At 58.7% G+C, this 22,188-nt stretch overlaps 1 protein-coding gene across 2 annotated transcripts; it reads left to right on the forward strand.

Annotated features, from left to right (window-relative positions):
* Positions 1–2,925: 2,925 nt before the first annotated feature.
* PVALB (parvalbumin) lies at positions 2,926–21,256 on the forward strand. 2 transcript variants are annotated; one of them, XM_059681653.1, is made up of 5 exons: positions 2,926–3,039; positions 5,340–5,407; positions 6,986–7,118; positions 8,664–8,773; positions 21,047–21,256. In XM_059681653.1, the coding sequence occupies exons 2-5, from the start codon at positions 5,347–5,349 to the stop codon at positions 21,073–21,075; spliced, it is 333 nt and encodes a 110-aa protein (XP_059537636.1). In that variant the 5' UTR covers positions 2,926–3,039; positions 5,340–5,346; the 3' UTR covers positions 21,076–21,256. The 2 variants fall into 2 exon arrangements, with proteins under 2 accessions (XP_059537636.1, XP_059537635.1); XM_059681652.1 differs by lacking the exon at positions 2,926–3,039 and adding an exon at positions 4,802–4,886.
* Positions 21,257–22,188: the final 932 nt, after the last annotated feature.

A 22,188-nucleotide genomic window follows, 5' to 3' on the forward strand; every position in this document is an offset into this window, starting at 1 on the left:
CGCCACTGCACTCACCAGGGCCTGACCCTCCCGGGTGCCGGCACGGGTGGGCGCCCGAGACTCGCTCGATGAGCAGTTCACGGCCCTGACCACCTCGACGCCTTCACCTCTGGAGGGGGTCCAGGGAGGGTCCTCACCACAAGCAGCTCCAATGAGTTGACATTCAGCCCCACCCATGCTTGACGGTGGCCTTGTGACCCCGGCCTCCACCCTTGCAATTGACAGTGACCGTGTATGACCAAACCGAGCCGATCACAGCCAATGAAACTCAGTCCTGGGACTTTCGACCAAGACGAGGGCAGTGGGCTCCCTTCTCCCCACAGGACTTACAGCCCTGCAGGAGGGAGGCCCTGTTTCCCTCAGGGGACAGCCAGTCTGAGAAGGAGGCCACCGCAGCACAAGGAATTGCTGAGAGATAGAACCAGCACTCTCATTCTCATGGCGGCATTTGAGTTCTGGATGGAGCCATACCTAAACCTCATGGACTTCTCAGTTACGCGAGGCAACAAATGCCCCTTTCGTCCTTTTTTGGGGGGGTGGAGGGGGCAGCATGGAATGCTTCTTCTTTCACTGAGGTATAATTGTCATCCAGCATTATATTCGTTTCAGGCCTACGGCATAACGATTCTATATTTGTATGTATTGTGAAATGACCACCACAATAAGTCTATTTAACATCTGTCACCACACACAGGCACAGAATTCAGCCAGCCTAAGTCAGGCTTTCTGTCGCTTGCAGTCTAAACGGTCCTGCCTGATAAATCTATTCTCTGGCATAAAGGTCTCTTGAAAAACCATGTTAATAAAGTGATGGATGCTCGCATTGGCAGAGATTCAGAGAGAAGGAGCTGAATAATTCTTCAAGATTTCAACTCAGGCTTTAGGATGTCCTACCTTCTTCCAGTGTCATTGGAGGGGGAGAAGGGGGAACATGCTTCTGAACTGGAAGCCTTGAGTTTAAATCTCAGCTCTCTCTTACTTACTAGCTGTGTGACCTTGGACAAGTCACTAAACCTCTCTGAGACTCGATTTCCTCAAGCCTCTGAGGGCTGTAATGAGGGTAAAATGAAATAATTCGATATAGCACCAAGTGCACAGTAGGTCCTCAATAAATGCACCCCCTACAATATGGATCATCCCATTTAGATCTGCTCCAGGAGACGCATGGGGACAGAGAGGCAGGCATCCTGGCCCCAGAGAATTCACTCATGGTGGGCACTGCCCAGCGTGTTTCTTCTCTTGGTCTTATCAAGAAGCAAGACTGGAGAATAGAAAAAGGCCAGGGCTTTGGGGTCAGAGAGACCTGGGTGTAAGTCCTACCTATGCTCTGTGACCTTAGGCAAGTTGCCTAACCTCTCTGAGCCTTGTTCCCTCTTCTCTGAACCCCGCCATGCCTTTGACTTCAATTGCTTGACCTCCCTGATGAACACCAAAGCTCTGTGTCCAGGCCCAACTGCTCGCCAGCGTTCAGACCCCCTGGGCATCTCCACCAGAATGTCTTCCAGGCTCCCCACACCCAGCACAGCAGCCTGGCTTGTCAACTCCTCCAGGTATGATTTGGGCCCATGACCTTGGTCTTGGTTTTTGCTCCATCTCATGAGTAGGTCATAGCTGATCACTGTAGAGGCTCTCCCTGCCCTACCATCGCAGGATTCTCAACGCCAACATGTCATCATCCGAACCCGGTCCCGCCTCCTGCCCAGACTTACCGCCTTCTAAAGCAGTCCCTCCGTTGTCCAATGGACCCCGCTCACACACTCAGAGTTAACATGGATTTGTCCATCTCGTTCATGACAGCCCCAAGTCCGGAGCGTCTTCTCAGAAATGCAACCCTCTCTCCCCCCTCCCCCCTGTGGCCATCATCCTCGGCCACACCCCCAGGACATCCAGGCTCCAGCACGGGCCTCCCCATGGAGCCCCCCTCCACTCCTCCCCCCGCCCCTCCGGGGAGCCGATGCCAGTGAAGGATGGTGGAGCTTCCCTCCTCAACAGCCTTTGCATAAAGGCTGGGCCTCCTCACATTGCCTTCAAGGACTGGCCTTCCCTGTTGACAGTGTTGGCGCCCGGAGAGTCTTTTTAGGGCTGGGCATGAGGAGAGGAGCTTTTTGTGCTGTTCCCATTAGATAATAAATGTTTGTCTAATTCATTCATTCATTCATTCATTCATTCATTCTTTTCAAAACACAGCCCTTGGATGTTCATCTCCCCTGAAGGCAGACCACCCCAGAGACCTGCCCTTGTGAATCTCATGAACGCCAGGGCCTTTGCTTCACAAAGCCGCACTTGCACACGACTTTTTGGGCATTTCAGGGGGTTCATGGCCCCCAAAGCCCATCGATAGAGCAGAGTCCGCCCCGGGTTGAGCTCATTTCACAGACGGGAGGCTGAGGTGCAGAGGAAGGGACCTGCCAGAGAACAGGGAGAGCAGGGCTTCCTGCCAGGCACTGGCCCACCTCACGGAAGTGCCGGTCCACTCCTGCCCCAGGCCCACGGCTTTGCGTGTAAACCCTGCAACTCCTGGCATCTCTGCACTGTTTCCTCATCCAGGCAAGAGGGCCAGGCCTGAACGGCGAGGCCGCGGGGAGGTGGCATGTGTCCAGGAGCCCAGCCCAGCCCGGGCGTGGGAGGCAATCCCAGTTCCATCCCTTCGCTCGCCTCCCTCTTCCTTCCCGTGCAGGCTTGTGGAGAACAGAAACATTGCTGCCATCGAAAGTGGTCATGGAAGGCTTCCCGGAAGAGGAGAGCCTGGCCTGAGCCTCAGCTTTGGGTGCTGAAGGGAGGCAGGGGCCAAGGTTATTAATAGGCCCAGCTTGATGGGCCCAGGGAGGCTGAATGTGATACAGACACCCAGCACCGCAGTTGAGAAGTATCTGACACCAGAAGGGGAGGGGGCCGCGGGCCGGGGGGAGCAGCACCTCCCAAAATAGCCAGAGCAGAAGCCTATATAGGCGGCTATCCCACCACCAGGCTCACTTCCCCACAGGACCTCCCACCAGCCCAGCCTCTCAGCCCAGGCTCAGCCCTCCGCCCCCAACCGAGGTGAGTGGCAGCTCCTGAGGTCGGAGGAGGATGGAGGGATGCAGTGGGAGGAGGCCAGCTGGAAGGGACAGCCATCCCTCCCCTTCCCCCAGCGACACAGGGCTGGGCTGAGGGGTGCGGCACCGTAGGCCGTGGCGGAGCCCAGGCCTGAGACCACGAATTCCTGGGAGCTCCAGGCTAACTCCCGGGGCGGCCTGGGGCAGACTCTGCCTGGCTGGGCCTCAGGTTTTCCACTTGTAAAACGAGATGGGTGGAGCCAGACATCGTGGGCTCCAGTGCTGCCGTCAGTGGGCAGAGAGGCAGGGGGAAGGGGCACGGGCGGGAGCCGGGCTGAGGCGATAGCATCTGATGCTGGTGGGTGGACTGCAGCCCGGGGAGGGTGTCACGTTGATGGCGGCTCTGCAGCGGGAGAGACGGAGGAAGGAGGCGAAGGCCGGGCCTCTGTGGGGCCTTTGCCCCAGGGGTCAGCCTCCGGGCACTCAGCCACGTGGGACCTCCTAGCGCTGGGTCCGGAGCTCTGGGGGGAGCCCCAGGGTGGCGTCACCAACGCCGCGTCAGCAGCCCTGGGAGTGGGCCGCTCTCTGCCGCTGCCTCTCCGCACGTGCACGGGCCATTCGCTGGCTCTGTGGCCTCAGTTTCCCTACCAGGACAGCATAAGGACCCTTCAGCTGGGGAAACCAATTCTCCAGCGGAGGCCTCTGCAGCGAGTGCTTCTGGGGGTTGACATGAGCGCACAGGGGCCCGGCATGGCCAGGCTGACAGCTGCCTGGGGCCGCAGGGGCAGCTGAGGGTCCGGAGAAGGCCTCCCACGGGAGGGACCAGGCCGGGAGCTGCAGCCTGGGTGCCGGGAGGCCAGATGGCAGGCTGTTCCTGAAGAAGCTGACTCACAGGAGGGGGGGCAGCCAGCGCCAGCAGCATCCTAAGGTTTCCAAGGAGGGCAGCCGTCCAGGGCCAAGCGGAGGGAGACCGTGTTGACAGTGAGCGCCATGGAACCTGAGCTCCGGGCAGCTGGCTAGTTCTCCCTGCTCCCCCTGCCCCCCACCACCAAGGGCCACTATCTTAGTCCCTGCCCACCTGCCCACACACCTGAAGGGGGAGTTTCAAGGTCCCTCCCCAAGGGACCACCAACCCCATCCACCAAGGGGGACAGAAGGCCGGAGACGGGACGGTCACAGCCCAAGGTCACACCGGGACTTAGCACAGCCCCGGATCTAGAACCCAGGCCTCCTGGCTCCCTGTTTAGTGCTCCACACACTCCACAGGAGGCGGTGCAGCCTGACTCCTCGGATGGAGGCCGTGGCCATGGCCGTGGCCGTGGGAAAGAATGCAACTGGTTTCTGCTGTGTGGAGATAGGAGGTGTCACATTTCCCCAGATGGAGTTCAGGCCATCTACCTGCTGCGCTTCGCTGTCTGGAAAGTGTGGTCTGAAGGTGCCACCCTCTCCCCAAACCTGGGCCTTTTGGTCTCCAAGACGGAGGGGAGTGGGGGGGGGGGGGCGCAGTACATAGAGATTCCGAGTAGCCTCTCCTGCCCTACCTCCTCCAAAAGTTTTGTGGGGGCAGGAGGAGTCCCACCCCGCTATTCCGGGGCTCAGGAGACCGAGAAGCAAGTAGCTATGGAGATCTGAGCAGGGTTCTTTGAAAAGTGAGACGAGAGGGAGAAAATGAGGTTTCAGGATGCGCATCCCTGACCAGATGTGGGCCCGGGCACCCGCAGAGAGCCCGGCAGTGCCCGCCTACCTGAGCCCCCCCTCCCAGTCCTGTGGGTCGGGTTTCCAGACCTGAGCGCTCAGATTTTGCAGCATAAAATTTGCATCCAGGACAGACCAGAGCGGAGGCTGCGTGAGGTAGGAGCGGAGAGAGAGTGGTGGCCGGGCTCGGGGTCCCTAGAGGGTGTAGGTCTGGCCCCTGCCTGTCCGCGTTCTCCCCGAAGCCGCGGGGCATCCTCCGAGGTGCACCCCGCGTGCCCTTGATGGCAGGCGAACCCTCCACCCCGGCTGGTGACACGGGCCACCCCTAAAGTCCAGAGGTCCCCCTTCCCCCGGCGCCCTGGCCGCAGCCCCGGGCGGCGAGGACCCCTGGCGGGGCGGGACGGCGGCGGCGGCGGCGGGGCAGCGGAACCAGCGGAACCGGCGGAACCGAGCGGCTCTGGCTGCGCGCCCGGCCCCGCGCCCCCTGGCTCCGCGCCAAGCCGGCCCGCGTGCGCCCGGCGCGCAGCACTGCAGCGCCGGTCATATGAGCAGAAATGATGAGAAAAGCACTTTTTAATCTTTTCGCACTTGCTCTGCCCGCGCAAACAGTTGCAGGATGTCGATGACAGACTTGCTCAGCGCTGAGGACATCAAGAAGGCCCTGGGGGCCTTTGCCGGTGAGCAGCGCCCCCCCCCCCCCAGTCCTCTACCCTCACCCACCACCCTGGCCCCTGGCCCTCTCCGTCTGTGCATCCCGTCGGGGGCGCCGGGGGCGGGGGTGGGGGAGCGGGCGGAGAGTGGGAGTCCTCAGCATGTCCCAAACTCATCGGGGCGGGACTTGGGTCGGTGGGGAAGCCGTGAGACCTGCCCCGGCCACCGGAAACTTGGGGCCACCAAAGGCTGGGTGACCCTGCTGGGAGGGCTGGAGTCCCCCACCAAGGTCGAAGACCGGGGTCCTTGGCCCGGGACTGACCCCTTTAGGCGCGCAGGAGGGGCTGCAGGCGGCGGGCATGCCTTCTCGCCCACCCCTTACCTCGCCCCCCCATTGTGGACAGGGCTCTTCCCCGGGGGCAGTGGGGAAGGGCTGGCCCCACTGCTGTCCAAACCCCCCGCCCGCAGGGCTCAGAGCCCTTTCCAGGGGGCCCAGAGTGAGGTGACCTTCCTAGAGCTGGCGCCCTGCTCTGCCCTGCCCAGCCGGGCTGAGCATCCTTAGCGCTGCAACTTCAGCTCCCTGGGCGGCAGGGAGAGAGGGAAGCTTCTGAGCAGCCCAGGACTCCAGGCTGGCCGCCTCCCTCCCATCACCCGGATGGGGAAACTGAGGCTGGGAGAGGGTCAGAAACCAAGACCCAGTTCTAACCCCAAGGTCACCCAGCAGGCACCAGTGAGGTTAGGACTGGGTCTTGATCCCCCACCCTAGTGTCAGCCCTCGGTGAAGGGAGAACAGGACTCCTAACAGCACCCCACACGCCCCCACACACGTTACCCCCCTTCACACGGTGCCCCTTCCCAGGGGTTCTTCAAAAGGAGCTCTGGACATAGAGCACTGGGGAGGGGGACCCCATTTCCTTTCCGCTTGGTCCCCCCTCCCCTGGGCAGGAAGAAGCTGGGGAAGCCACCCTCCAGGGCGCAGAGACAACCCCCCACTTCTCTGGGAGCTGCCTTGCTCCCTCCAAATAGAAACTTAACTGGGAATTCCCGGGGAGCCTTCCAACATCCCCCCAACTCCCACCAGAACGGATTTCTGCAGCAAAACCAGAATTTCTGGGTCCTCCCCTTCCTCCGCCCAGGGTGTGACCTTGAGAGACGTTTCTCCTCTCTGTGGGTTTTCTGGTAACACAATCTGTGGCCAAGAAAAAGCTTGCCTCTTCCCCCACCGGCCCGCTCCCCCGCCCCCAAATACACACACCAGGTTCCCATCCTGCAGTTCCGCCACTCAGCCACCACCGCAAGGCGTCCTGGGCCCCCTCTGCCTTCGGAGGGAGGCAGCCCCACCATCAGCGGAGGGTCCAGTGGTGGGTGGGGGAGGCCTGGGAGCCAGGGCATCTGGGTGCAGGCTCCCCTCTCCCACCTCTGCCTCTGTGACCTTGGGCAAAGCGCCCTCTCCATCCTGGCCTGCCCCCCCCCCCATGGAGGTGGATCCCCTTTCTTCCCCAGGAGGGGCACAGGGAGTCAGTGACAAATTCTGGGGCCCTCCCTCCCCCCTCCCCTACTGCCCTTGCCCGGGGGCATTCTAAGCCCTCTCTCCACCCCCACAGCTGCCGACTCCTTCGACCACAGAAAGTTCTTCCGGATGGTGGGGCTGAAGGACAAGAGCGCGGACGAAGTGACCAAGGTGTTCCAGATCCTGGACAAAGACAAGAGCGGCTTCATCGAGGAGGACGAGCTGGGGTAAACTGAGGCCTGCGGGGCGGCGCAGCGGGGGCTGGGGAGAGGGAGTGGGGGCTGGGACTCTTGCCCTCCCGTCTGCACCTTCACAGAAATAACCTCGTCCGACCACTGCTGCTTCCGGGAGAACCACCTCCTCAGCAAAAAGCGCGACTAACTAGCCTAAATGATAGCTGCTTAATCCTGCTAATGGGCTGATGCTACTTAATAATTTAACACAATTCAGAGGCCGTTTTCCTCCGCCTAACACCATAGGCAAGACGGAGAGCGCCAGCCCGAGTGTTCCATCGATTTTCATTTGTCTAAAAGGCACCTCCACCACCCACAGAGCCCAGCCTCCTGGCCCAGGGCGGCCAGGGCAGTGCCTGGGTGAGTCCGGGAGGCGGAACCAGCGTTGGGGTTCAGGAGACCAGGGAGCAAAGCAAAGGAGGAGGAGGTCCTGATGAGGAAAGTGCACAAAGGCACCAGCACAGGAACCTCCCACCACAGCCCCCCTGGCCCCCTGGCCCAGGTCCTCGACCCTGCTGCGCCCCTTGTCACTCTCTGGCATAGGCTGCCTTGGATTTTGTCAGAAAGAGAAGGGGGGAGGGGAGAGAGGAGCCTTTTGAGTGAGGACTTCCTCATCCATCCAGTCTTCCTCCCCTCCCCCCCCCCATCCACAAGGCTACCCTCTGTCTAGAGCAGCGGTTCTCAACCTGTGGGTCGCGACCCCTTTGGGTCGCCTAAGACCATCGGAAAACACATATATAATTACATATTGTTTTTGTGATTAATCACCATGCTTTAATTATGTTCCATTTGTAACAATGAAAATACATCCTGCCTATCAGATATTTACATGACGATTCATAACAGTAGCAAAATTACAGTGATGAAGTAGCAACGAAAATAATTTTATGGTTGGGGGTCACCACAACATGAGGAACCGTATTAAAGGGTCGAGGCACTAGGAAGGTTGAGAACCACTGGTCTAGAGCCTTCTTCTTCTTCTATCTCCCGGGCCCGATGTATGTGCACACGTGTGCATACACACACACACACACACACACACACACACTGCCACCCGCCTCCCGGCATCACCTTCTCCAGACTCTTCCCTTAGTTCCAGGTGTCATAGATGCCTCCTTCGAGCACCTGTCTACTTCCCGCCCCCACACCCATCACACCTGGCCGTCTCTCTCAGGGCGTTTGACCCCTCCTCATCTTTTCAGGCAGTTTCCCAGGGTTTCTCTGTGCCCATTCCCAGCATGGCACAGGCACAGAGAGGATCCCTTTGTGTTGGTTGCATTGGCTGAACCAATAGCCAAGAGCAGGTGCCCTGCCTGGAGCGCGGTGGACCCGTCACTGAGGACAGCCTGTCCTTCCCACACACCCACCCAGGAGGGCACAGCACAGCCCGGCTGCCGGCCCCGCACAACCGCATGCATGCCCGCTGCTGACTGCCTGTCCCAGCTGCCCCTTCCCCTGCGCAGATGCCAGCCCACTGTCCGCACAGGGTTCCTGCAAAGGTGACCTTGACCTGACTCCCTCCCCGGTGTTTCCTCCCAGATCCATCCTGAAGGGCTTCGCTGCAGATGCCAGAGACCTGTCTGCTACTGAAACCAAGACGCTGCTGGCTGCGGGCGACAAGGATGGGGACGGCAAGATCGGCATTGACGGTGAGTAGCCACAGCCTGGGGCCCGGGCACATGGGGATCTTGGGATGTTTGGATGCTAAAAGCTCGGAGCTATGTCTGTCACGGGCAAGGAGAGGAGGGGTCACACAACTCCCAAGATCAGAAGGAGAAAGGCAGTCTGTTAGGGCTGCGGCTCTGTCATGTAACCAGGCAAAGAAAAACTGGTGTATTTCTTCCAGATTTGAACGATCCTAAGGGAGCAGATTCTTCCCCCCCCCCCCCCAACCTTGTGGGAAGGGCAGAGGCAGGAGCATGTGGGACTGTCCCTGAACTTGGCCTGCATCTTTCCCTGGGTCTTGGTCCCGGCTCTGTCCACACTGGCTGTGTGACCTTGGGAGTCTCTCTTCTTCTCTGGGCCTCCGTCTCCCTCTGTAACCTGAGGAGATGAGGCCAGCTGATCCCCACGGACTCCGTCGGCTCTCACGTTCTCAGATTCCAGGGATGGAAATTCCTTCTCCCCTATCCTCCTCCACATCTTGTCAGGTGTCCTGTAACTTCAAGTCTCAGGCCCGTTCACCCAAACAGACCATTCCGGCATTGTAGGCGAGCCAGGAAAAACGGCCGGCCGAGGACGGGCTGGGAGTGAGGAGACGGAGTACCTTGCTGTTCCTTTGCTTCCAGGGCAGGGGAGGGGCTGGCAGCCCAGCTTCTCACATCCTTCTCTGCTCAGACCTAACCCCCGTGCACGGAGCACATCCCGCATCACTCTCCTCCCTAGCATCACAGCATCCTCGGACGCTGTCTTCATTTCGCAGGCAGGCACACTGTGCCTTAGGCTATTCAAGGAGCCAGGACATGAGGGGTGGGCAGGGAATCAAACCAGCTCCGAAGAACCCTTTCCGACTCGCTGTGCAGGCCCTGCGCCTATGACCGTCTTTCCTGCCGGTCTAGGTGAAAACTGTGTGTAGGAGCTTGGTTCCCGGCTGTCTGGGGTCAAATCCCAGCTCCGCCACTTCCCGGCTGCGTGCCTTTGGGCAATTCCAGTAACCACTCTGGGCCTCAGTTTTCCCTTCTCTAAACTGAGCCTGATGACCGTTCTCCTCCCCGAGGTTTGTCACGAGGGTTCGATGTCAATGTGCGAAGCGTTTAGAACGGTGCCTGGTGCAGAGCGAGTGCCCAGTGCGTTTGTTCACGGTGCTCACCCTTTCGCCTCAGTGTCTACCTGGCCCAAAGCGGGCACGTACTGCACATCTGCTGCCTGAGTGTGAAGGCCGCCCCCCACCCCCCCATGCTCGGCTTCCTCTCTGCCCTTCAGCGGCCGTGACCTTGGCCACACTGAGGTTCCACTTGCACAGTTTTAGCCTAAGACCCGCTTGGGCTCGTTGTGAAATTAAGTGGCTATAGACAGGAATTGCTCTGGGAAAGGTACGAGGATGCTGATCGCGGGTATAGTTTATGAAAGTTTTATGTCAGAAACGAGAATAGAGAGAGAACCTCTAGCAAGGTCAGACGCAGCGGCTACCCAGCCTGGTGATGACAGCTGCCCTTTTTTGTGGCTGGGAAGGAGCGGGGGGGGGGGGGGGCGGTTAAAGGAGGCGAGTGAAGGGTGCTGAAGGGAAATCGGTGACTCCAGTAAGTGGCCCATCTCCCCCACACCCCCGTCCTCACCAAACCACTTATTGGATAGCTCCCCTCAAGCCTGGACTCCCGCCGTGACCCACCCCAGGCCTCCAGACCTGCTCCCATTTTTATTTGCAGCCAACGTGCCACGGCTCAGAGCCCCAGGCAGGGTCTCCATGGCTGGCTGCTCACCAGCAACCTAAATGAAGAAGAGAAACCAGGCCAGGTCCTGGCCTGCTTCCTTGACTCCCTCCCTCCTTCCCTCCCTCCGATCTTAAAGAGCTTACTAAACTCTTCCAACAAACGCTACCAGGGGCACCCCTGTGCCGGACGTGGGGGAGGTAAAGTTGAATCAGGCCCAACACCCAGAGGCACCATTTCCTGGCTGGGTGCCCCTGAGCAGCAGCTCAGCAACCCTGAGCCCCAGTTTCCTCATCTCTAAACGGGATGCGATAATACAGACCCACCTGGGATTCTGTGAGGCGTCCATGACCCGATGTGTGGAGTGCTGAGTGCAGTGCCCAGCACATAGTAAGTGCTCAACAAACACCACTGAGATACTGTTTCTATTCTATTCCTACGGTGCTCACAGCCCTGTGTATGTGCACACAAACAAATGGGGACGCCAGGCAGAGGCCGGGAGGTGCAGACCGGCTCTGTGGAGAGGGAGAGACACGGGCAGGTCTGGAGGCTGTGGGCAGGAACGCCGCAGGCTGGGAGGGCGGGGAGGGAGGCCCAGGCAAGGCGCTGGTCCCGGCAAAGCCACTAAGGGAGGGAGTCTAGGGCATGTTTAGAAAGAGGCAATATTGATTTGCCCAGCGTGGGATGTGTCCGGAGAAGTATTACCCGGGTGTGTAATGTGTGCCCAGCCCGTGCTGGGGTCTGTGCAAATGTCACCTCATTTGACCTTGAGGTGACAGGACACGCGTGTAGACACAGAAAGACCAGCTCCAGTGCCCAAGGTGACGGTGGGTTCGAACCCAGGTCTGTCTGCCAGCACAGCGCCGGCTCAGGCCACCTGGGGAAGGCCTGCGGGTCAGGACAGAACACAGCGGGGGGCGGGGCAAGAGAGGAAATAGGCCCTGAGAGCAGACCACCCCAACAACAGCCACCCCCAAACACAGCACTCCTTTGGGAGGTGCTGAGAGGTGGGCGTGCTGATGCCCAGCAGGCAGCCAGACGGGGGCAGAGCCACAACCGCCCCAGGAGGTTCTATTCCAGGCTCTCAGCTTGGCTGCCTGCTTGCTCTAAAGCAGTGGTTCTCAACCTTCCTAATGCCGCGACCCTTTAATACAGTTCCTCATGTTGTGGTGACCCCCAATTTCATTGTCACAAATTAAACATAATTAAAGCATAGTGATGCATCACAAAAACAATATGTAATTATATATGTGTTTTCCAATGGTCTTAGGTGACCCCTGTGAAAGGGTCGTTCGACTCCCAAAGGGGTCTCGACCCACAGGTTGAGAACCGCTGCTCTAAAGGCTGGAGGGCCTAGAGCAGCCGTGGGCAAACTACGGCCCGCGGGCCGGATCCGGCCCGTTTGAAATGAATAAAACTAAAAAAAAAAAAAAAGACCGTACCCTTTTATGTAATGATGTTTACTTTGAATTTATATTAGTTCACACAAACACTCCATCCATGCTTTTGTTCCGGCCCTCCGGTCCAGTTTAAGAACCCATTGTGGCCCTCGAGTCAAAAAGTTTGCCCACCCCTGGCCTAGAGGATGCTTTCACCTCCTGGCGGGACTGGGGGCGTCGCAGAATCCCTCTGACCTTCGCGTGCCTGTTTACTAAGCTTAGGAGTCAAGTCACTAGCCAATCACTGGGGTCCCTTCCAGCTCTGGGGACCCACGGGTGTCCCCGGGAACAAACCGCTGCAGGAGCCCAGCCCGGCCCCTCGGCTCGGCTGTGCCACCTTGAACAGTGACAACAATCACCTTCACCGTCGCGGAGCACTGACCGTGTGCCGGGCACAGTGCGAGCATTTACTCATTGGAGCTTCCCAGCTGTCTTGGAGGTGGGCACCCTTACTATCCCATCTATAGAGGCTCCCAGAGGCTGAGTTTGCCTAAACGTCTGTGCCTGGGAAATGACAAGGTCAAGATCTGAGTTCAGGTCTGTCTGGACCCCCAGCCCATGCCCGGGCTGCCTGCTTCATTCATTCACTCAAAGTTGAATGAGCTTCTCCCATGAGGTGACAGTCACTGACGCATTGCTTGCTTCTCTCTCCCCCACTGGCTTATCAGTCCCAGGAGAGCAGGCCTCGCTTTTGCTCCGTGTGCTAGAAAAGGGCAGGCACGTGGGAAGGTAGCTGAGTGAGTGAGTGAACCTGTGTCCTGCTCGGGGATGCAGTGAGGACGAGGTCCGTGTGGGCTGGAGACGCATGGCCGGGGCTGGCGTGCAGCAGGTGTGGGGCTCCTCGACGCAGGGCTGCCTCCGTCTCCAGCGCCGTTTGCGCTTCTGAAGATGAGGGGTGTTTACCGTGTTCTTCAGGGTCCCAGGCGGAAGGGAGAGACCAGAAAGACCAAGTTCTAATCATCATCATCCTTGCATTCCCGTCCCTGGTCCACCCGTTTCAGGAACCTTGGACTTTAGTAGGCGTGGCCGACTGATTCTGGGAGGCCCCCCAAGTGCAGCGCTGGGAAGGGGGCTTGAGGCAGAGGTGGACGCTGCCCCCCAAACCCAGCAGCAGCTGCCCATTCTGGGCACAAACAGCAGACGACACTGAGTGGCAGCTTCCTTCTCCGGCCCTTGTCCTGAGCAGGGTGAACCTGAGGCTGAATGGCCCAGAGCGTGTTTCTCAACACAGAAGCGTCTGGTTCCTTAGGTCTGGGGGGTGGGGGGGCGGGGGGGGGGCACGAGTTTGCATTTCTACCAAGTCCCCGTGGTGCTGATAAGCCCGGGACTACACTTGGAGAACTACTGCCTCACAATGCCCGAGAAAACAGGTGCCCTTACTCTTCCTGTTTTACAAACGAGGAAACTGAGGCACTGAGAGAAACGTGCCCAGGGCCACTCAGCCACGGAGCCAGGATTGGGGCTCGCAGGTCCAGCTGGGACCCGCTGCCACCCTGCCTGTCACCCGGCCTGTGTCCCCCGCCCGGGCTCTCCACACCGGTGCCTGCACATGGACGGGACAGGGACAGCGGTTACGGCCGCGTGGCACTTCCTGTGCACTGGGCACTGCACACGGGCCTCCCCTCTTCCAGCTCTGGCAGTCCCCACAATGGCTGCCCCAGACAAGGAAACTGAGGCTCCGGGAAGTGGGGCGACTTGCCCAGGATCACTTGGCTGTTCAGCATCAGGGCAGAGCTATTCAAACGTTGACACTCTGACTCCAAATATCTTGCTCTTCCTCTCCATGCTGGAGACAAGGTGTGCACACCCCATACACACACACACACACACACACACACGGCACACACACACGGCACATGCACACACACACACGGCACACACACACGGCACATGCGCACACACACACACACACGTGTGCAATCCTGAAACCCGATCCCATCTCCTACGCTTCAGGCCAGCTTTCACCCAAGAGTCTGTGGGTTTGTTTTTTTGCTGCTGTTGCTAAAAAGTGTGGTCGTAATTATCGCCCTCCCATCCCAGCCTGCTTCATCCACGGGCCTCAAGGCATTTGTCTTTTCTGCTTCCTCCTGGCAAAATCTGTTCTCTTTTCTCCTTAAGGAGCCGCTAATGTGGGAGGTGGCGTGATGAGGAAGCCGGGGCTGAGCTACCTAAAGTCAGGCAGGAACTAAAACGCCCGTGGGGAGGAACGTGCCCCCCTCAGAGCTGTAGCTGTAGTCAGTGAGGGGCCTGGAAATGACCCGTTTCTTCTTTCACGTGAGTGCTCGCTCTTGTGAGCCACCTGAGGACCCTTTGCAAGCAGAGGAATACAGTCCTCAGGGGAGGTGAAATCGAGTCGAAGACGGGAGGGAAGTGAGAAGGATGGAAGGAGCCCCCCCCCGGCCCCCCCTCCCCCCGCCCCCGGCCTGTAATTCCAGCCTCCGGCCCCTCTGGGACTGGGTTTCCACGCCAGCAGGATGGTGCCTCAGCGCCAGCCCGCAGTCCCCATGGCAAAGCCCCACCGTGTACAGTGCCTTATCCCATCTCGTGGGGTCCTCGCCCGGGAAGGGCTGCGATCTATACTGAGACACGTGGAAACTGAGGCCCGTGGACGTTACGTGCCCCTGTCACAGAGCAAATCCTTGGTCGAATGGCCGCGGGTCTTCTGACTCTGCCCCCCCCCCTCCGTCGGGCTGAGCTGAGACACTGGAGTTATAAATGGTTCTGTGCTTAGCCAGATGCTGCTTTCATTCCCGCGGACCTCCCTCAGCCGGCCTCACGCGGCACGGATCGTTTAGCCGAGGGAGCGAAGCCGCGCCGCTTACATAACCGCCCTCCTGTCATCGGGAGCAGGAGTGAGGGCGGAGGCGAGACGGCCCTCGCGGGTGATCCCTCTCCACCTCCGGCCGGTCGGCTCCAGCCTCTGGGAGGAGACGCACCCTGGCCTGAGCCAGCCTAAGTCAGAACCTTCCTGGCTACGTGCCTCTCAGCCTCAGTTTCCCTGTAAGTAAAATGGGGATAAGAGAGCAGGCAAGGGCGACATGAGCTGACATGCAGGCGGTGACTGGGCCCCCAGAACTGTGGACGAAGGCTCCTTGCAGGCCGTGGGGTGTGACCCCGGGTGACCCTGCTGCCCGGTCTCCTGGGTTCGGAAAGCGATCCCTGTTTGCAATAGCGATTCATAAGAAACCCAGCCCGGGAGCTATTTCGAGGCGAGGCGATAAACCAGGAGGTCGGTGCCTTCGTCCTGGTCATCACAACAGAGGGGAGGAAGGAGCCTTCCAGACGCTGACTCAATGTTCATCTCAGTTTCACCCGGGCTGTGGGCTATCAGCGTGTGCTGGGCTCACCTGTCAATGACTTCTAAATTTGTCCAATCCCCACAGTGCCCAGCACTGGGACAGACCTAATTAGGCTAATTTCAGGTTCCCAAGGGAAAGAACTGAGTCCTGTCATCCTCTGCCCCTGTCTGCTGCTCCCCTCCCCCACGGCCCCACCCATCTCGTGATTGGAAGATGAGGAACCCAGTGAGCTGGCCCCAGGGGCCTGGGCTGAGGCCTCCATGCAAAGGTAGGGCTGCCCTTACATTCTGATGGGAGGAAACACTCCCTGACCCATAGGGTGGTGTCACTGTGCTCTCTCTGTCTGAGCCAGGCGTCGCTGTCCGCGGCACTTCTCATCCATTGTCTCATGCAGCCCTCACCATAGCCCTATGAAGAGATCCTCTCAGCACCCCCATGTTACAGATGCGGAAACTGAGGGTCAGAGACCGGGTTTCCAAGGATGGGCTCGCTGGCGGTGGGATCCTAACTCTGATGACATAGATGGTGTCAGAAACTTCTCTGCTGCTTGCTCTTCAGGCTTCCCGCGCCATCTGTCAGTTTACATCTTCCTGGTCGTCGTTTCGGGATTCGTGTGCTTAATGCTGTGACAATTTCAAAGCTCCAACCTGTGTCACTTGTGCTGAGAGATCCAAGGGAGGTGGGATGACACGAATAGAGCATGTTCTGTGTGCCAGGCTCCTTCTGGATTTGCTCAGCTGGTTTTCCCAATAGCCGCGCAAGTAGGCATTGTCATGCCCACTTTACAGATGAGAAAACTGAGGCTCGGCGAGGAAAGTAGTGATCGAAGGCCACCTAGCCAGGAAGTGATAGGACAGGATTCAGACCCACCTCCAGGGTTGCTGGAAGGTTGTCTGCAGGTGCCAGGCAGGGACAAGAAATGGTGGGGACAGCAACAAGGCCCAAGAAACAAAGATGATGGCCATTGGCAGCGTCCATGCCAGGCAGCCGCCAGGCACTCATAGGCTTGGTTCTGAGGGGGCCCGAGCTGTAGAAGCACCTTGATAACACCTGCAACCCAGTGCTGGGCGCTGGCCGGGGAGCAGGCCTGTGGCGAGGGCTTCACTGCCGGTTCCTCTGGCAGCCCCAGGAGCACCATTCCACAGGCGGGAAGCAGAGGCACAGTGACGGGAAGTGTCCGGTCCAAGGTCACGGAAACAGGAAGTGGGGACTGGGAGTGACTCCTAGTTCCCCTGCTCCAAACTCGGGGGGTGGGTGGAAAGGTGTCGTCTGGACCCCGCAGTGCTCGGATCAGAGAACCAGGACCTGGAAGGGGAGGGGCCTGTCCAGGACATGAGTGGTGGCAGAGCCAGGCCGGACGCCCGTGCTCTGACGCTGTTCCCCATCCAGGGTCACTGCCAAGTCGGTTGACCGAGACCTCAGGGTCTTGCCATGTGTTTTGCTCTGAGGAGGGCCGTGCCCTGCATAGAGGAGACCTTTTCTGATAGGAGCTGCTGGTTAACTGGCTGCTTCCTGAGCTCTGCCCTGAGGGAGATGCAAACCGAGCAGAAGAGGGGACCCCGCCCTCCTTTTGCCGGCAAAGTGCCTTCTCCTGGTGGGGGTGTGGAGAGGACACAGTTAGAGACGGGCGCTCTCCACAGAGAGCCAGGGGGTCCCCGTGCGATGTCCTGGCTGCTTCGGGGTGGATCCCAGATGGGCAGAGGGGTGTGTTCTCAGAGGCTCCTAAACACCCCAAGGGTCCAGAATAGCGCCCATAGTCAGACTCCAAAACGCCTGACCTCCACCGCCGCAGAGCCCCGTGGCCGGGGTTCCGGGGCCCCCTCCCCTCGGACCGCACCGAGTACCGCCGGGTGAAGGCCATGGGGGGCCCTTCACTGATGGGCAGCCGAGAGCCCGTCATTTCTAGGTGAGGGTCAGAGAGGCCAGTGCCGTCGGAAGCGGTCAGGACAAGTCCCCCTCTTGGCCGTCTCTCTGTGAGCTGGTGTCGAGGACAGTGCAGCTCAGGGTCCACGGACAGGACACACTGGCTGGGCCCGTTTTCCAGGTTGAGTGGCAGGTCGGAGCCTGAGAGAGTTCATGCTCCCACCCCCTCTGGGACGCTGGCTCCATTGGGAACGGCCTCCCACACTCATGTTGGGATGTTCCTGACATCACAGGCCAAGTCCTGCCTCTGCCTCTTCCCTCATGACCCAGACACTTCGCCTCTTCAGACCTCCCTTGCCCATCTGCAAAATGGGGTCATCCCACTCACCTCCTGGGGCTGGCGTGAGAATTACATGAAGTCAGTACTTGTTGACCCCTAAGGTGCCATCGCTCCATCCTTCCCTCCCTCCATCCCTCCATCCATCCCTCCTTCCCTCCCTCCATCCCTCTATCCCTCCATCCCTCCTTCCCTCCCTCCATCCCTCTATCCCTCCATCCCTCCATCCCTCCCTCCATCCCTCCTTCCAGCTCTCCCTCCATCCCTCCCTCCATCCCTCCATCCCTCCTTCCAGCTCTCCCTCCATCCCTCCCTCCCTCCCTCCCTCCATCCCTCCCTCCATCCCTCCCTCCCTCCATCAGCCCATCCATTTGGCATCCGTGTATCAGCACCTGCCGTGCGCCACGTCTGTTCTATTGCTAAGGAGGGTGCTGAACAAGAAGGGCTCCCTGGCGTCTGGAATTGACATTCCAGTAGGGGGAGACCAGTAAAAATAAGTAAGTACATAAATAAGATCATTCCAGAAAGTGCTAAGTACCAAGAGGTAAATAGAAAAGGGCTGATAGGACAGAATCACGGGGGGGGGGGGGGGGGGGGAGCATCTGAGCCGCTCGTGTGTCACTCCAGGTCAGCGCCTCTGGGGTAAAGAAGGAAGCCCAAGAGCGCAGCCCGAATCAAGTTCCTATGTGACCTCGGTCGAGCTACTTCACCCCCGGGCCTCAGTTTCCCCATTTGTAAAATGCGGACAAAAGCATCTCTCCGTGGGGCAGTGGTGAGAATGTCATAAGATAACACATGCAGAACGCTCCCCGTGTCGGCATTAGGTAAATAAGAATTTTAAATTCTATACAAATGGACAATGTCACTCGAAGTACTAGCGATAAAAGACATCTCCAAAGAGCCTCCTGTAGGGTCACAGGCCCGTGGAGGGTTGTCAGTGTTTGGTGTTTGGGTTCTGTCTCTGCCACGCGCTGTACTGTCCGGCCCGCGGCCCTGGGGGTCTCAGGACCGGCTGGAGGACCCTCCCACTCTCCCACCTGAGGCGATACCCAGGGCCCCCTCCGGCCACCTGCCTTTCCCGTCCTGTCCTCGGGGACAGCCTGGGACAGGAGGCGGGTCCACTTCCCAGGTCAGACCCCGGAAAGGGGAGGAGGTCCTTCCTCCTCCCAGGGTCAGGGCCAGGTCATTTCCATGACGACAGCCCGTGCTGGTCTGGTTGGCTTTTGTTTTCCCCCTTTTGATCTGGAAATCCCTCCAGCTTACAGAAGAGCTGCAAACAAAGGACAGTTCCGTGCACCTCACCCAGGCCCCTGCGCCAGCGTTTGACGTCACCATGGATCAGGGTGACAAGGAAGGAGTCACGCACGCGCTTGGTCCAGAGTCTGAGGGCAGGACAAACCTCGAGGGAGTGCCAGAGATTTCGTTCTGCCTCTCTGAAGCCACTTGCCATCCCGTTTTCCATTGTCTCTCACAAGGAATTGTCCCTGGCCCTCCCTCCAGTGACAATGACAAATGGGGGGTCCTTCGCCCAGAGAGTCCTCTTCCTAGCACGCAGGCCCCCCTAGCTCTTCACCCCACCCATGCGTCCCCACTCAGGACACTGCACTTTCATGAGGCGACGGGGACTTACCTGGGGCCTCAGTCTCCTGCCGGCCGGGGACATGGCATCTCAGAGCCACATGGATGTGTGGGCAGGGGTGGCAAAATCCTTGTTCTCTTGTGTCCTGGAGAGAAAAGCCACAGAGAAGAGACTCCCTGGGCTCCCTTATCTATAATAATGAAAGCGTAATATGCTAATTAGAGCGGAAGCTGAACGACCTTCCGGCCGGGGCTGCGAGGGCTGAGCCCCTTGCATGAATTTTGTGCATCGGCCCTCTAGTGTCAATTACAGGTCTCAGCACCCCCTTTGACCACCACAGCGAGGCCCCCACATCTGCAAGGACGTGGAACACGGGGCAGAGGGGCTCGGGGAGGAGCCGAGGACCCCCTGAGCACCACCCGTCTCTCCTGACTCCTCCGAGCGGGACGATGACGACGAGGCTAGAGACCAGGTCACACAGCCCATAAGAGACAGAGCCACATTGCAGCCCAGGCCGGCTACTGGTTGTTCCCAAATGCACCCCATTGTTTCCTCCGCCTGAGCCCCACCTACGATCCCCTCCACCTGCTTTTCCCCGTGGGATCCTGCATCTGCTTACAGGATTCTATCAAAGCCACCCTCCCTCTGAAGGTTTTGCTGCTGCAAAGATAGATGGCCCTCGTCCCCCTGTGGCGGTGAAGTCCCCGCGCCTCTCAGCCTTTCACAACCACACGTGGCCCCTCAGTGTCAGGCACGGAGCCAGGGGTGGGATGAGCAGTGAGCAAGACCCCAGGGGGGTCTGAAGCATCATGTTTCAGTCAGGGAGGCAGGCAACAAAGGAATGTGCAAGAAATACTCAGAAGTCCTTTGAGAGTGTAAGTGCTGTGGATATAATAAAAAGTGGTGCTAGCTAAGGGCATTGCTGCTTTCACCGGAGAGGCCAGAGAAGGCCCCTTGAGGAGAGGTGTGTGGGAGGAGACCAGGTGAGTGGGAGGGAGCCAGCCCTGAGGAGGTCCGGAGAGTGCACCAGGTGGGTGAGCAGCAGGTGCAAAGGTCCTGAGGTGACCACACCCTCAGTGGGTTTGACACTCAGAGAAAGGCCAGCAGCTTGGAGCACTTCCTGCCAGACGTTGTCTTCCTCCCGACTAGACAAGAAGCTCCCGTGGGGCAGGGACCATATCTCCCCTGGGCCTCCCCTCACCTGCAAAGTCACTCTCCTCTCTGGGCCTCAGTTTTTCCTTCTGTAAAATGGGGGTGCTCCTCCCCCCGTCTCCTGAGGGCTTGTGATGGTAAGTGAGGCGCTGTGGGAGACAGAGCTTAGCTTATTCTGAGCACCTGCTGTGCTCACTCCTCTGAGCTGCGCCATGTCCCGTGCTCAGGGTCCCTCCTGAGGAAGAAGAGCACACAGCGGTTCTTGAATCTGGCTGCTCACCAGAATCACCTCTAACAAGTAAAATAACCCGCCCTTTCCCCCAGGCCTCCTCCGTCAGAATTTCCAAGGCCAGGGCCTGGGAGTCTGTGACCTTGATGGGCAGGTGGGGACCAACGAGATGAGTGGCCGAGAAAGGGCTGAGTCGAGGGCACACAGACCTGGGCCTGGAGCCTGGCTCTGTTTCCTCCGTGTGAAAATGGCTGGGCTCTGAGCCTGGGCTCCCTCATCTGTTGAATGGGAATAATGATAAAATGCACATCACAGGACTAGTGTCGGAATCGAATTAGATATTGTGTATGAAGTGCTCAAAAGAGTGGCTGGCATGTGATAATCATTCAGAAAATCACCATCGTGATTATTATTGTCTTTATGAATAATTTGCCGGCTGCATGGCATCGTGAAGCAAAAGATACAGTAGGCTCACCATTTCCCGCCTTCCTCCCTTCCTTCACTCATTCCCACGCTCATCATCCCATCACGCCGGGAATTCGGCAGCAGATGCGAGACCCGAGAAAGGCCTGCGCAGGGGGCCCAGCGGTCGGGCCGCGGCCGGTCGGTCCTGCACTGCCCACCTCTGACTCACTCTTTGTCGTTTTCTTTTGCAGAATTCTCCACTCTGGTGGCTGAAAGTTAAGAGGCTCTGGCTGCCCCCCCTCTCTACCCCCGACCCCCAACCTCAGCCCTCCCGCTGTCCTCCTCCGTTTCTGCTCAGTTTGTTTATGTTATTTTTTACTCCCCCCTGTCCTCCTTCGGCCCTCAAATGACACCGTCCTTCTGGAAAATGCTGGAGAAACAATAAAGGCTGAACCAATGGGCTTCTGCTGCTTGAAAGGCTCCTGGGCAGGGGTTGGGGGCGGGCGTGGCCCTCCCTGGCTTTCCAGGCACACCTGTGCAGGGCGGGCAGGCTTAGACAGAAAAGATGGGGTGAAAGAAATCTGCTGAGCCCCGCCTCGGCCCTTGTTACCGAGCACAGCACTCCACATGGGTTGCCCATTAACCCTTGAAACCACCCCATAGGGAGGTGGTGAAACTCCCATTTTACAGGTCCTTAGAGAGGAAGGGATGTGTCCAAGTCCACACAGCTGGGACTTGTGGATGGATGGATGGACGGACAGATGGATACCCATTAAAACTCTTTTTGTTACAAATGACAGAAACCCAACTCTGACTGACTTAAGCAAAAGAGGAAGAAAACGCAAAGACTTGATTGGCTACGTGCCTAAATGGTCCAGGGGCAGGTCTGCAGGAGCAGCTGGATCCAGGCACTCACGTGAAATCATCAGGATTAAGGCCTTCCTGCCCCACCTCTGGGCACGGCTTCCCTCTGTGCTGGATTCGCTGGTGATGGCAAGATCCCCCAGCAGCTCCAGCAGAACCAGTAAAAACATAACAACAAGCTTCTCTTTTCCACTCACTCCGCCAGAGGTCCCATGAATGCCACTTCTGATGCTCACTGAGCACTTACTCCGTGCTGAGCCATGCCCATGGTTCCATCTGTACAACAACCCTACCATTATCTTCGTTTTTCAAATGAGAAAACTTGGGACCAGAGAAGGGAAATGTTTGCCCAAGATCACACCACGAGTAAGTGTAGAGCCAGGACCCTAACTCGGCAGCCACCTCCAGAGCCGTGTCCCTCCCTGAACCAGTCACAGATCGGGGAGCCCCATTTTGTGGGTGCCATCTGTGGAGAAAGCTCGTGGCCTGGGAGTTGGGGAGAATGCCCCGGTGGGAACCAGAGGCGGGG

Source organism: Myotis daubentonii, chromosome 2 (assembly GCF_963259705.1).
Source record: "Myotis daubentonii chromosome 2, mMyoDau2.1, whole genome shotgun sequence".
NCBI classification, from domain to species: domain Eukaryota; kingdom Metazoa; phylum Chordata; class Mammalia; order Chiroptera; family Vespertilionidae; genus Myotis; species Myotis daubentonii.